The 13624-nt window shown below is 42.1% G+C and overlaps 1 protein-coding gene across 2 annotated transcripts in view; it reads right to left on the bottom strand.

Annotated features, from left to right (window-relative positions):
• CHKA (choline kinase alpha) overlaps positions 1-13624 on the bottom strand; it is a 44461-nt gene that overhangs the window by 20485 nt on the left and 10352 nt on the right. For both annotated transcript variants that reach the window (XM_070932528.1, XM_070932537.1), the window contains exon 3: positions 7681-7734. In XM_070932528.1, the coding sequence (XP_070788629.1) occupies positions 7681-7734 (54 nt within the window). The remainder of the gene's footprint in view (positions 1-7680; positions 7735-13624) is intronic.

Below are 13624 nucleotides of genomic sequence, written 5' to 3'. Positions count from 1 at the left end.
TCCCTTAAATTATCTAGGAAGTCACACTAGTCCAGATTAACTAGACAGGTCCACAGAAGTTCAGCCATCTGTGTTTTATATCTATGCCCCTCCTGGTTGGTAAAGGCCTCCTGAAGGTGACATATGGTTGGCTTCAGTGGCTAATGCTGGGTTGAGTTGTTATCTGTTTTAAATGAGGCAGTTATCCACACTGTCTTCACGAAGCCATCACTGGACTGAGGAGATAGGCAGGTGGGGGTAGTTCAAGAGAAGGCAATCCCTTAATTTAACAAGGCTTGGGCTGGGAGAAACCATGGCTTGGATCAGGGTGGGTCCTCACCTAAGGACATGTGGGATTTGGTTAACAGCAGCAACTGCCAGGATTGCTATCACTAAGTGAAGGAGTCATGTGACATCAAGCTGTAAAATCATATTGCTTGGTGACAGACATTCGAGTCCCAATTACTGTTAACTGAGGATTACCTGTAATGTTGTTAAGGTTATGTCCAGTGTTGGGGTCCAGATGAAGAAGAATACACTTCAGTTCAACCCTAGTAAAACTGAATAGATGAGCTTGTTGAGACCCACTGCCCCCAGCTCTGGAGACTTCCCATTCTTATCTCTGAATGCGGCAGCACTAGGCAAAGCTGATGAGTCATTTGAGAGTCCTCCTAGACTCACAGCTCCTGCTCAAATTGCTAGTGGCAACTGTGGCTAAAAGGGATTTTATACAGGTTCATCTTGTACACAAATTTACACCATTGACCAGGAGGCCCTTTTCACAATAGCTCCAGTGAGCTGGCCCATACCATTCAAGTGCTGGGTGTCACTTACAACCAGGATGTTCTTATCTCCAGCTGTTTCTGCTTGCCTACCAAGAACTAACAGGTCCCTTCAATCAGAAAACTTGGAAGTTGTGTTTTTTGCTGATGTAGCACTTGCCTTATGGATACCTTTGATCCTGGTGATCAAAGGTATCTCCAGCCCTCTTGTCCTTACATAAGACTTTCAAAAACTGGATAATTCTTCAGACATTTGGGTCAAGGAGTTAAACCAATAGTGTAGGTGTATCTATCTCATTTATAAATTGAAAACAGAACAAGTTTTAAATCCTCAGTCATGTATTCTTATGAAGACTATTTTGGATCATTATTTTGAAATGTTCATTTTATAAATTATGCTTCTGTTTTTAGAGTCATATTGTGAGATAGGCAATTGTATACATTGTACAAATTAAATATTTCCTTTTAGCATGTGAATTTGTATACGTCTACATAATTAAGGCTTCCCATGAATTTGGAGAAAACACTATCTTGAAGAGGTGGTGATGGTTTCTTCTATTTTCATACTTGATAGGATACAAACAGGAGCTCAGTACTAGATTGGAACTGTCACATCTCTTGTTTTTGCTACTAAATGCTTCACGAGTCAAAGTTTTCTTAATACTACTGGATAAGGTAGCCTTTAGAGTGCCTGAAGGCATTTTGGCTCAATATACTTGCTTACATGAGCATCTGTAGTTTTCCCCATGACTGCTACAGCTGGTTTTTATTGACTACAGCCGGCTGGTGTTACTTTTGAAATACAGTTCAAGGTTACAGTTCTCTTCCCCCCCACTTTTCTCCAAATAAAATCATTTAATGTGTGTGGTTTTAATCCCAGTCTAAACATATGATTTTATATATTCTGTATATACTACGTACATTATTTGCTTCATCTGATTTGAGGCATTGATCCTCCCCAGCTGATATGAATATATTATCAATCTTAATTCTAGGATGTCATCCTTATATATTACTGTCATGTCAGAATCTTTCTCAACAGTTTGTTCTTTTCTCCAAAACGGATGTTGGTTTACCTGAATGTCCCTTCTAGGCGCGCCGCTGGAGAATCCAAAAGCGTGGGTTCTTCTTAGTCTGTTAGCCAGAGACTGAGTGAATATGCCTTTAAATTTTGCTGACTCTGCCTCCACTGCCTGGCTGAGGCTGTTTTGTTCACGAAGGAGGAGACAGGAAGATCGTCAAGCAGAGCCATCCGGAACCGAAGAGCAGAAGCTGTCCAGGCAGGTTGGATTCTCCAGCAGCGTGCCTAGAAGGGACGTTCAGGTAAGCCAACGTCCGTTCTCCAGCGCGCTGCTTGGAGAATCCAAAAGCGTGGGATATACCCAGGCAAGTACTAGGGAGGGAGGGAGGCTGAATGCTCTCGGGTGGCCTTTGTAGAATGGACCGATTGTAACACTCGCCGTCTGAAGGACGCCTCGCTGAGGCAAAGGAGTTAACCTTGTAATGGCGTATGAATGGCATAAGCGAAGTCCAGGTGGCCGCCCTGCAAATGTCCGTCACAGAAGCTTGAGTGGCCCAAGCAGCAGTGGTGGAAGCACTCCTCGTTGAGTGTGGCAGGATCTGTCCGGCCAGGGGCCTGTGCTTGAGTGCGTATGCCTTGCATAAGCACGCTTTAATCCAGCGGCCGATCGTAGATGAGGATACTTTCCGGCTGAATAATGCAGGAAGAAAGGAGACGAAGAGTGCCTTAGACCTTCGGAAAGGTGCAGTCCACTTAATATACCTGCGGAGGGCCCTCCTGACGTCCAAGGCATGCCACTGGGCTTCTAGTCGGTGCCTTGGGCCCGGGCAAAAATCAGGCGGCACTAGCTCCTGTGTGCGATGGTATAACGAGTTGACCTTGGGCAAAAAGGAAGGATCCATCCGCAGGACCACTCTGTTCAGATGGAAGATACAGAGATCACTCCGAACAGACAAGGAAGCAATCCTGGAAACTCTTCGGGCAGAAGTGATCGCCACCAAGAAGGCGACTTTCAGAGTAAGAAATCGGAGGCTGATGGATCCCAAAGGTTCGAAGGGAGGCAACATGAACGCTTGGAGTACCAGGGAAAGGTCCCACGTTGGGTAGCGGTGGACAATGGGGGGACATAAGTTGGCAGCTCCTCACAAAAACTACGAATCTTCGGGTACTGTGTAAGAGGATGAGTCAGTGAGACCGGTAGAACGGTGTGCAGGGCTGCTATTTGCCTGCAAAGTGTGTTTGGGGCGAGACCTTTGTCGAAGCCGTCTTGGAGGAACTCTAGGATGTCAAACACGGAAGCTGAGGTTGTATCAACGTGCTTCCGGGAACACCACAGGCAAAACGACCTCCACGTGGCGTTGTAGATCCAGTTGGTGGATTCTCGCCTAAAAGCTTGAATGGTGGAAATCACCCGCCCTGAAAGGTTGTCCTTCCTCAGGAGGATCCCCTCAAGTGCCAGACCGTCAACTGGAGCCAGTGGGGCTCTGGATGCCAAATGACCCCCTGGCTGAGAGAAATCCTGTCCTGGGGGATCCTCCAGGGACGGGTGACAGACAGGCTCGCTAGGTCCACATACCATGGTCAGCGCGGCCAATGGGGGGGGGCGACCAGAAGAACGTCTGCCCCTCCGTCAGGATCTTGTGCACCACCCTCGGGATGAGCGGGAGGGGCGGGAATGCATAGAGGAGACCCTGCAGCCAAGGACTCCGGAGTGCATTGACCCCTTCTGATTCCGGGCACGGGAACTGGGAGAAGAACCGGGGGAACTGAGTGTTGTTGAAATGGGCAAAGAGATCTACAATCAGAAGTCCAAACCGGTGCGACAGCTCCCTGAATAGAGTGGGATGCAGACACCACTCCGCCGGATCTATCCGCGTCCGGCTCAGCCAATCCGCCTGGATATTGGTTGACCCAGAGATGTGTTGTGCCGTGATCGAGTGTGCCTCTCCACCCAGGACAGCATCTTTGCGGCCTCGTCCATGAGTGGCTTGGAATGAGTGCCGCCCTCGTGGTTCACGTGTGCTTTTGTGGTTACGTTGTCTGTTAAAATTAGCACATGCTGACCTGCCACGTCTGAGCGAAAGTGCCAGAGGGCTAGATGGACTGCCCTCAGCTCCAACCAGTTGATATCGTTCTGGAGGTCCGATGACAACCAGCGACCCTGAGCCACTCTGGAGAGGAGATGGGCGCCCCAACCCATCAGACTCGCATCCGTTGTCACGGTGACCCTCTGTGGCTCCTGGAACACGCACCCCTTTGTCGTGGCCGTGGAAGTCCACCAAGTGAGAGACAGGCGGACCGATTGTGGCAGCCTCACGTTGGCTCTGAAGTTGCTGTTAAGAGATTTCTGGTACGGGAGCAGGTACCATTGTAAAGGACGGGCATGGAGACGAGCCCACAGTACAATTGACATGCACGAGATCATCTTCCCGAGCAGTTGAGATAATAGAAACAGGGGAACAGATCCGGATGCAATGATCTGAGATATTAAGGTCAGAATGCTGAGGCGACAATCCGGAGACAGGAAGACTGGTCCTTGGACAAGTTTTTCACTGCACCTAGATGGAGAATGCAAGTGGTGGGTCGTAGGTGACTTTTCTCCAAATTCAGGGAGAACCCGTGAAGTTGCAAGGTCCGGCGTACTATCGTCAGGTCTTGTATGGCTTGTGCATGAGATGATGACAGGATGAGAATGTCGTCCAAATAGCAAAGGACTCTGATGGGAATGAGTTGGAGGGTGGCGGCCACCGCTGCCAGAAGTTTTGTGAAGGTCCTGGGGGCCAATGAGAGGCCGAATGGCACGGCCCAATATTGAAAATGCCAATTGGCATACGTGAATCACAGGAACCTTCGATGGGACGGACGTATTGGCACATGAAGGTAGGCCTCCTTGAGGTCTATGGAAGTCATCAAGTCCGCCTTTCGAATGCAACCCAGGATCGATCTGAGTGATTGCATCTTGAATTGGTGGTAGAACACCCGCTTGTTTAGTTCCTTTACATCCAATATCCCCCTCCAGCCCCCGGAACCCTTTGGAACAAGGAAAAAGATGGAGTAAAAACCTGTTCCATGATGTTCTATGGAAACTGGCTCTATGGCGCAGATGTCCAGAAGATGCTGGATTTCCACGTCCATCAACCGTCTTTTGTCCGGGTGGGTTGAAACCAGATACTCGATGTAGCGGTTGGGAGGGCTGTAGGAAAATTCTAAGGTGAGGCCCAGCCTCAGTGATTGTAAGACCCATGCATCTGTCGTAGACTGCTCCCATTGGGGAAGGAAGTGCTGGAGTCAGCCGCCAATGGGGCAGGTGGTTTGGCAGTCACTTGCCACGTCGGAAGGGCTGAGTGCCTGATCCTCTAAACGGACGTTTGGCCTGGGGCTGGTGTCTACCCCAATCTCTAAAGGAGGTCCAGTCAGATGGACGGTCAGACCCTTGAAAATAAGGCCTGTAGGATTGGGACCCACTGGGTCCCAGCTCAGTCTGAAAGGGCTGCCTCGGCGCGTATGGAGTATACCTACGGTCAGCCCGTCTGTAGGAAGATGGCATAATTTTCCTTTTATCCTTATCTTCCACAAATATAGGGTCCAAGGCGTCTCCAAAGAGGTTGGAACCCTTGTAGGGTGATGATGCAAGGCGCCACTTGGATTTTGCATCCGCCCTCCAGTGGCGCAACCAAAGGAGGCAACGAGATGTTACGGTGGAGACCAAGGCGCGGGAAGCGAATTTCGCCGCAGAGAGGCGATAGCCGAGTATTCGGTGGCTGCAACCAATTTGTTGATATCTTGGTGCAGCCTGGCGTCTTCCGGGGGAAGGCGTTCTTGCAGTTGGCGGAGCCAAATCAATGACACTCGATTGAAGAATGACACCGAAGTAGCCGCCCTAATGGCCCAGGCGGTTGCCTGGTGAGTCTTGCGGAAGGTGAATTCAGCCTTACGGTCCTCTGTCCTCAGGCCATCTGCAGTTTCATTGGTCAGGATAGTGGAAGAGGTTAGGTTGGCCACAGGCACATATACCAATGGCAGCTGAAGCAACTCTTGAATACTTGGGGCAGAGCAATATAGCTTTTTGTCATGACCATTAGGTGCCGCTAGAGAACCGGGCTGGCTCCATGGCCGTTGAATCACTTCTGAGAAAAGTTGAGGACAGGGAATAAATTCCTGCTCTGTCTTGGGAACTGTAAATAACACATTGTGGGGATTAGACACCTCTTGATGATCAGGTTGAGCTTCGGAGGCAGCCAAACAAGTCAAGACTTTAGCCTTATGCAATAAGGTCTTAAAGAGGGAGGTATGGAAAAGGCTTGTAAAGGACAGTCTGTCTGGCTCCAGACTGTCGTCATTGGAAAACTCCATAGCCCCACGGTCATCATCATTGAGCAAAGGAATCCTCGCTGTGGACCGAATCCTGATGAGAAAATCCTTCAGGGTCCAGCCCGCCGGACAGCTGGGGGCAGCTGAGGGGCCACTGACACAGAGGAAAACTGGATGGTTTGATGATGTCCAGTTGACAGGATTTTAGAAATTGTTTCAGATACTAAGGCCTGAATGCTACAGGACAGAGCCGGGTTCAATCCTCCCCCAGCGCAGAGCCCCGCGGCTGTGGGATTGAAAGTTGCTGTTGGCACTGGAGAGAACGGCAGAGGATGGTTAGGAGCCACCACTGTAGATGGTAAGTATAAGATAACAGGCAGCGGAGAAATGGCTGTTACAGTCCTCAGTTAGTGACGGGCGCAGGAAGGATACCGTGCCCCCGGTACTGCTTCGCTAATTGCCCCCAGAGAATGGCACAAGGGCTATGTCGCTCCTCCTTGCACCAGCGACTCAGACAGCAGGTAGAATAATGGCGCGAGGGAAACTTCTTTCTCAGCGCCTTTGCAACTATCTGTTGGAAAAACAAAATAGCGCTAGAGCAGGAAAGGCTCTGCAGCGCCTCCGCGGTCCTGTCAATGAGCCGAAAAGCGTGCAAACACTAACGAGCGTTCCAAGCGCAGCAAAGCCAATGCAATATTTAGAGTTTGCTGCAATAGGTCTGGGCAGGAACTCCGAAGCCGCCTCGCACGCCCGTGGAGCTGAAGGGGGTGGCGGCGGTCTTGCCGACAAGCCAGAGAACCAGCACACTCACTGGCGGCACTTCAAGGGCAAGCGGAGATGTCTGACCAGACAGAAGGAATGGGCGGTGGGAGCCGGCCTGGAGCCCCAGGGATAACTCCCCGACCGACCGCAGCGGAGGAGGGTCAATTCCAAAGTCCAAACTCCTCAACCCCAATACGATGCAGCTCCAATAATATTGAAATGAAAAGGCAACAAAGATTGAAGAATCCAAAATCGTGGATAAAATTCTATTTAAATTGTTCTCGAAGAGAAAATCCAGTTTCTATAGCCTGACTGAGTGAAAACTAAGCCTCAGCCAGGCAGTGGAGGCAGAGTCAACAAAATTTAAAGGCATATTCACTCAGTCTCTGGCTAACAGACTAAGAAGAACCCACGCTTTTGGATTCTCCAAGCAGCACGCTGGAGAACATCTTTTCTACCCTAGCTCCTGTTTTGTACTAGTAAAGATAAAGAATGGAGGTTTTGGAAGTACCATTTCTCCCATGTCTCAAATTGACTCTCATCTTCTGGTTTAAGGGAGTAATTTTTGGTTAAGTTTTGTATCAACTGAAAGCAGATTTTGTGACAAATTATTGAAGAGAAATATACCACAGATGAGTCTATGCCAAAGAAAGTTAGTTTAGCTCTGTTACTCTTACAGATGTACTTTTTTAAGCTCTTCCCACCTCCAACAGAGAAGGCATATTCAAACAGTTGTGGAGACAGGGATAAAAGACAAGCAGATAGCAATTATCCTGCATGTACTGTACTAATCAGATATGGAAATTCAGCAAAGACAGTACTTACTTGTAAATCATTCTCCTTTTGAGCCTGTCCAGATCCTCCTTTATTACAGGACCTCTATGAATGAGAAAAGCCAACATTTCCAATGAGACATTGAAAACTAATATGAATCAATCTGTAGCCACCATAATAAGGAGAGCCAGGAAGGCCAGCTATATTTAGAATGTATATTCAACAATTATCTTACAAAATATCAGAAATTTTGATGGAATTCCTCTCATTAACATGAGGTATCATTTCAAATTATTCAAAAAGGATGTGCCATTGAACTCCACTGTGTAAATCTGCCTAGGATAACAGACAGACAAGACCATTATATACTATATGTAGTCATCTATTTGTCTGCCAAATATTCCAGGTACACAAGAACATCCTGATTTTGGAATATAAATGAGGGTTCAGCACTAACTAGGTTTACTAACATATATAAAGCTAGCATCACAGTATAAACCAATTATTACAGGAGCAACTACTAGATACAAAATCTAGCGGAAGCATTATCTAGTTGTATAGGTAAAGAAGGCACTCACTTATCCCAGTAACCATTTGTTGACAGATGTCTTTTACACTGTAAAGTAACAATATTTTAATACATTGTATATATGATCACCAGTCATGTTTCAAGGCAATTTAAGCAAATCAAAGTAAAGATCAAGGAATTTCAGAGTTGGTGGACAGCAGTTGTTTCTTAACATCTATATTTAAACATGTTCTAATGTTTTTGGTTTTGTATTAATGTCTGGTTCAATGGCACATGCTTTCATTGTAACTAGCTTTAAATTCCAGAAAAAATGCAAGCTTTGTAATCCATTAAGGCTTTCAAAGCTATGAAATACATAGGCCTGTTCCATTTCCAGTTCCATTGAATATATCATATATGGCATTTTAATGTAATTTCCAATATTGTATTTCTAATAACACACGTTTTAAAACCAAACTACATTTAAAGACTCCTACAGAAAGCCTTTCACCAAAATTATTTAAAGGTGATAATGGAACTGAGCAGTTTTTATTTTGCATCATACTTCTACCATGTAACAAATGAATAACCAATTCAAGAGTTGTGCTACAAAATTGCTCAATTGCTTCAATATGAAAACTTTTGTCTAGAATAAAGTATTTCCATTAAAATACTATATTAGCAGATACTCATACATTTTTCTATAAAATTATATTTAATTAAAGCAGAGATTATTGTGAATATTCACAAAGGCAAGCTTAGAACTGCATATTAAATAGAAAAGTTATGCAAACATTATGTCACTGCCACTAACTGACAAATCACTGACTGTCTACTTGTTGAATAACAATCAAAGTTATATATTAACCAGAGGTATTTCTGGCTTATTGCTCCTTTTTGATAGTACAATCCATCAGAAGCAAACTGGATTAGAGAGGCTTTCCTCAGAATTTTAACAGGTGTTTATTTTAACTTGCAGATAGTCTTTGATAATTGGGACCAAATTTTCCATTACTAGGCAAGGTGATTGCTAAATGAGTTTTGAACGATTTTACAACCTATTTTGCCATGATCCTTAAGCAAATCACTGTAATTGTTAAATGAATCATTTGAATCTGGTTCCCTATTGAAATTGGTTGGGAAGGTAGCAAATGAAGATCACATAACCCTGGAATGCTGCAACTGTTGTAAATATGTTCCAGTTGCTATGCACCTGAATTTGGATCACGGGGAAGCTGCAAGAGTCATAAATATGAGGACTGGTCATAAGTCACTTTTTTGGTGTGATTGTAACATTTGTCTCTAAACAAATGATTGTAAGTCAAAGATTACCTCTACCTGGATCATGCAAATATGGAAACTGGCTAGTATTTTTGTATTTGCCACTTTCAAATAAGCACATAATGAACCTAGTTAACATGACTGAGTTTTAATTTAAAGAAAAAAGGGGGAGGAATATAATATCCAAAAGTTTTCATTAAGAGAACTGTACAATAGTCTTGTATACTGTAAGCTACAAATAATGCCTAACACAGACATTCTAAAATCAATGGGACTTGCTTATAAAAATGTAATCTAAAATTAAGGTGTTTCAAAATTGCATCTTAGTATATTTGAAAAGAATGAAAAACCATTAAGCTGAATAGTTCTACATCATTTTACGTTACAGCAGTCATATGCCGATATTATATAGATGGCCTGGGTTAATATAAAATTGATTTGTTGAAAATTTGCTTCAGGAATTCCTGAAACAAAAATAATCAGACCAACAGAATCACATTGCAGTTTACATATTGTGTGCATAAAAGTAGCCTGATTTCTCAACTTCCAAGAATTTTAAAAAGCATTACTGTACAGTTCATGAAAAAAACTGTTGCAAGATGCTTCTTATGGTCTGATGTACTAGTGCAAATGCCTGAGATGTGTACCTATGTAGTATAAGTATATATTTAGGAATCCATGCTTTCTGCTTGGGTATATGAGCTGCTTAACAGATTTTCATAAAGTCAACCAATTTGCATGTGAACTTGCTAAAATGAATATATTGCTTGCTAACTACCATACAGCTACAGGTAGTCCTTGACTTACAACCAAAATAGGAAATGAAATTTCTGTTGGTAACTGTTGAAGCAGTTGTTAAGTGAGTCATGCCTGATTTTATGACTTTTTTGCCACGGCTATTAAGCAAATCACTGCAGTTAAGTGAATCAGGTGTCATTAAGCAAATCCAGCTTCCTCCTTTGACTTTGCTTGTTAGAAGTTAGCTGGGAAGGCTGCAAATGGCAATCACATGACAACCCTCGTAAATATGTCAATTGCCAAGCAACTGAATGTTGATCATGTGATTGTGACGATGCTGTGACTAGTGTGAGTACCAGTTATAAGTCACTCTTTTCAGTGCCATTGTGATTCTGAATAATCATTTAAATGAATGATTGTAAGTCTATGATTACTTGTATTAGAAACCTTTGGTTTAATAAGTTTTGTAGCATCCAGTGAGTTTCCTTCAATCATTAATGAAATAAATTTAAGGACTTAAAACTTATGGAATAAACAGCAAATGGGTGATTAGAACTCTGACTTTCAGAAAGTTACAAACTTAAGGATCCAGATGGATTTGAAATAAAAATTAGGAATTAATTATAAGAATACTTTCCATGAGAAAATGCTATTCTTTTGAATTCTTAAAAAAGATAGGATTGGAATTTGACGGGTGCAAACTAAAAGGAACAGAAGGTACTAAAGATTACAATTAAACGAGAAGAACATTTAAATTTGATTTACTATTACAGAATGGAGCAAAATACTTGAACACTGGATGCACTGAAGAATGTTTGGGAACAATGGACACAGAAGTGAATTTTAAGAGTGTTTGCCATTATAGACAAAAGATGTTATGGAATAGGAACAAGTTTTACTAGGCAAGACTAAGATTGAACTGAAAGTGCATTTAAAAATGACACAATACAAGAATGATATGGAATAAGATACTATATTGGACATACAAATGAAAGTCGCTTATGTCTTAATATTTAAAGGGGAATATACAAATACCAAACCAAAAAAGTGGCTTGGATTTGGGACCTTTCCCATATTGGATTTATAAATGAGATGGTGTTAAACTTTGAAGGATTTTATGAAAAGAAAGGGGAAAAAATGAAACAAATCAAGTTGTAGGACATCTTTTAAACGTATTAAAGATTAATCTATCTTAAAATAGGTGTGTTGTCATCTCTGGTAACCCTTAATGGATTCTTACTGACCAGGACTGAATGAGGAGGTTTTAAGGATTTGTTTATAGATAAGAGATGAGATACTGGAAGAAGAGATCATTTGTTGTATTTTAAGAGAAGAGAAGAGTAAAGTCATTTCTTTATATATTTCTTTTCTTTTTTAAAGTATTTTTTTTCTTTTCTGCACATTTTCTTTTTTTTCTTGTAGTTTGTATTAGTTTTTTTCTTTTTAATTGTAATGTTTAATTACTATAAAAAAAATCAAGCTCTTCTTAGAAAATGAATATAGAAAAAACACTTGTAATCCAATGCCTTCCTTAGAAATTCAACCATTTGTCTCTGTAAAAAAACTGGGATAGAAAACTTTGTAGAGAGATGTATGGGAGCTATCACTTACTGGTAAATAAGTATGTATATGGCATCATATCCTTCATGGCAGCCATTTTATTGAGAGTACCTACACCAATCTCTCAAATTATAAGCATACATAAAGAGAAAATGCTCACTTCTTTATTAAAAATAACATTTTCTGTTCACTAAAAAATCAGGTGGAAGGCGTTAAAATACCGGTTTAATTATTTGTCAGCATATTTATCTTGTAAAGCAGGGCTCTCTAACCTTGGCAACTTGAAGACTTCTGGACTTTAACTCCCAGAATTCCCCAGCGGGCATGGCTGGATGAAGAATTCTGGGAGTTGAAGTCCACAAGTCTTCAAGTTGCCAAGTTTGGAGACCTGTTGTGGAGCACTCAAAGAAACTCCACAGGATATTTATTTATCAAATTTATTTATCAAATATGGGTAGAATTGCATTGAATATCTAAAGTGAATTTTTATATCTCACAGTTAGTATCTTATTCTGTGGTCTCGATATAAACTGCACATGGGGAACTTCTGATGTTGGGACTTATTAGTAATACGGGCCTTTTTAAATCCCAAGAACATCCCTAATCCTTTTTACTTCTGATAAAGTTACCATTCTTTTAAGGGAGCAGAACGACGGAATGGTGCAATCCATTTACAGTTTCCATTTAACTGTGCAGATATTACAAAAATATCTATAAAAAGTAAGCTTTTTCATCATAGTCTCATACTCTGAGCCCAAAGGAAATGAAACCAGCAGAGAATGCTCCAACTTCAGAGATCTCATACTATACCGTGAATCGTGTCTGTCACCTGGAAACCAGAGTGCTCTAGGCACGATCGCATGGACAAGCCTGCAGCAGAGAACACATGCACATACAACTAAAATGGTACATTACCCTCAGATGACCCTTAACGCCACCCAACAAAACAAGTGTCCCCTTATCAGGAATTCTATATGCCAATAAATGGGCATTTGTAGTTATTCCTTGCTACCAGGTAATTCAAAGCAAAAATTTCAACAGTGAAGGAGCATTACACTTACAGAATTCCACATATTTACTGAGTTACAAACAAATAAAAAGTAGGAAGTAGGTATGTAATACCAAGCAATTGTAGTCAATCTATATGTGATTAGTGAACATTAAATAGTCTTAAATGCTTTCTATTTTATTAAAACTGAGACAGGCTGGTAATAACAACAGAATTCTAATATCTGGCTGCTAAAATAGGGCGTGAGTCATCCCCCCTCCCATATTCTCTTTATTTGTCTAAAATGGGATTTTGCCACAAGTAAACATTACACAACGCAATTTGTACATTTTTGCAGTAGTAAGGAGTAATTCTATTTATTTCAATTGCTTTAATAACTGCCTTTCAGATGTATACACCAACTAATAATATTGTTCTTTCTATTAATCTCAGACAAGCTGACAAAATTTTTACAACTTACCTCCTAGCCTCATATTACACAGCATAGTGGCACAAAATAAAAGTTGGCTGAGGAATATCCCAAGACTTTTCTGCATTTTCTTGTAGCCAACTTAAAGCAATATAATTGAACAGTATGTATGCACTGACATTTGTGTCTTCCTGTATTTATGATAAGCAAACTGGACTATGTTGGGAAGTAAACAGCAGGGCACATTTTTTTTTTTTTAAATGTCATTTCAGTTGGAATATGAAGGGCTAGTAAGGTATCTTCCAATTAGCACTTTTCAAATTTGGAATAAAAGAGCTGAAGAGTTAGTTTGGTCCTGAGAATTGATATGAATCTGAAAATGGGAATAATTGTTTTCTGAATGCAGCTGTAATATAAGCTTTACTTCTAACTAAAAAGTTAGAAATTCATTTGAATTAAATACAAGGTGACATTCTTAACTCTTCAGTCT

This window comes from Pituophis catenifer, unplaced genomic scaffold, assembly GCF_029215685.1.
Source record: "Pituophis catenifer annectens isolate HBS135680 unplaced genomic scaffold, rPitCat1.0.hap2 SCAF_1, whole genome shotgun sequence".
NCBI classification, from domain to species: domain Eukaryota; kingdom Metazoa; phylum Chordata; class Lepidosauria; order Squamata; family Colubridae; genus Pituophis; species Pituophis catenifer.
This window is presented reverse-complemented; position numbering and strand designations above follow the sequence as displayed.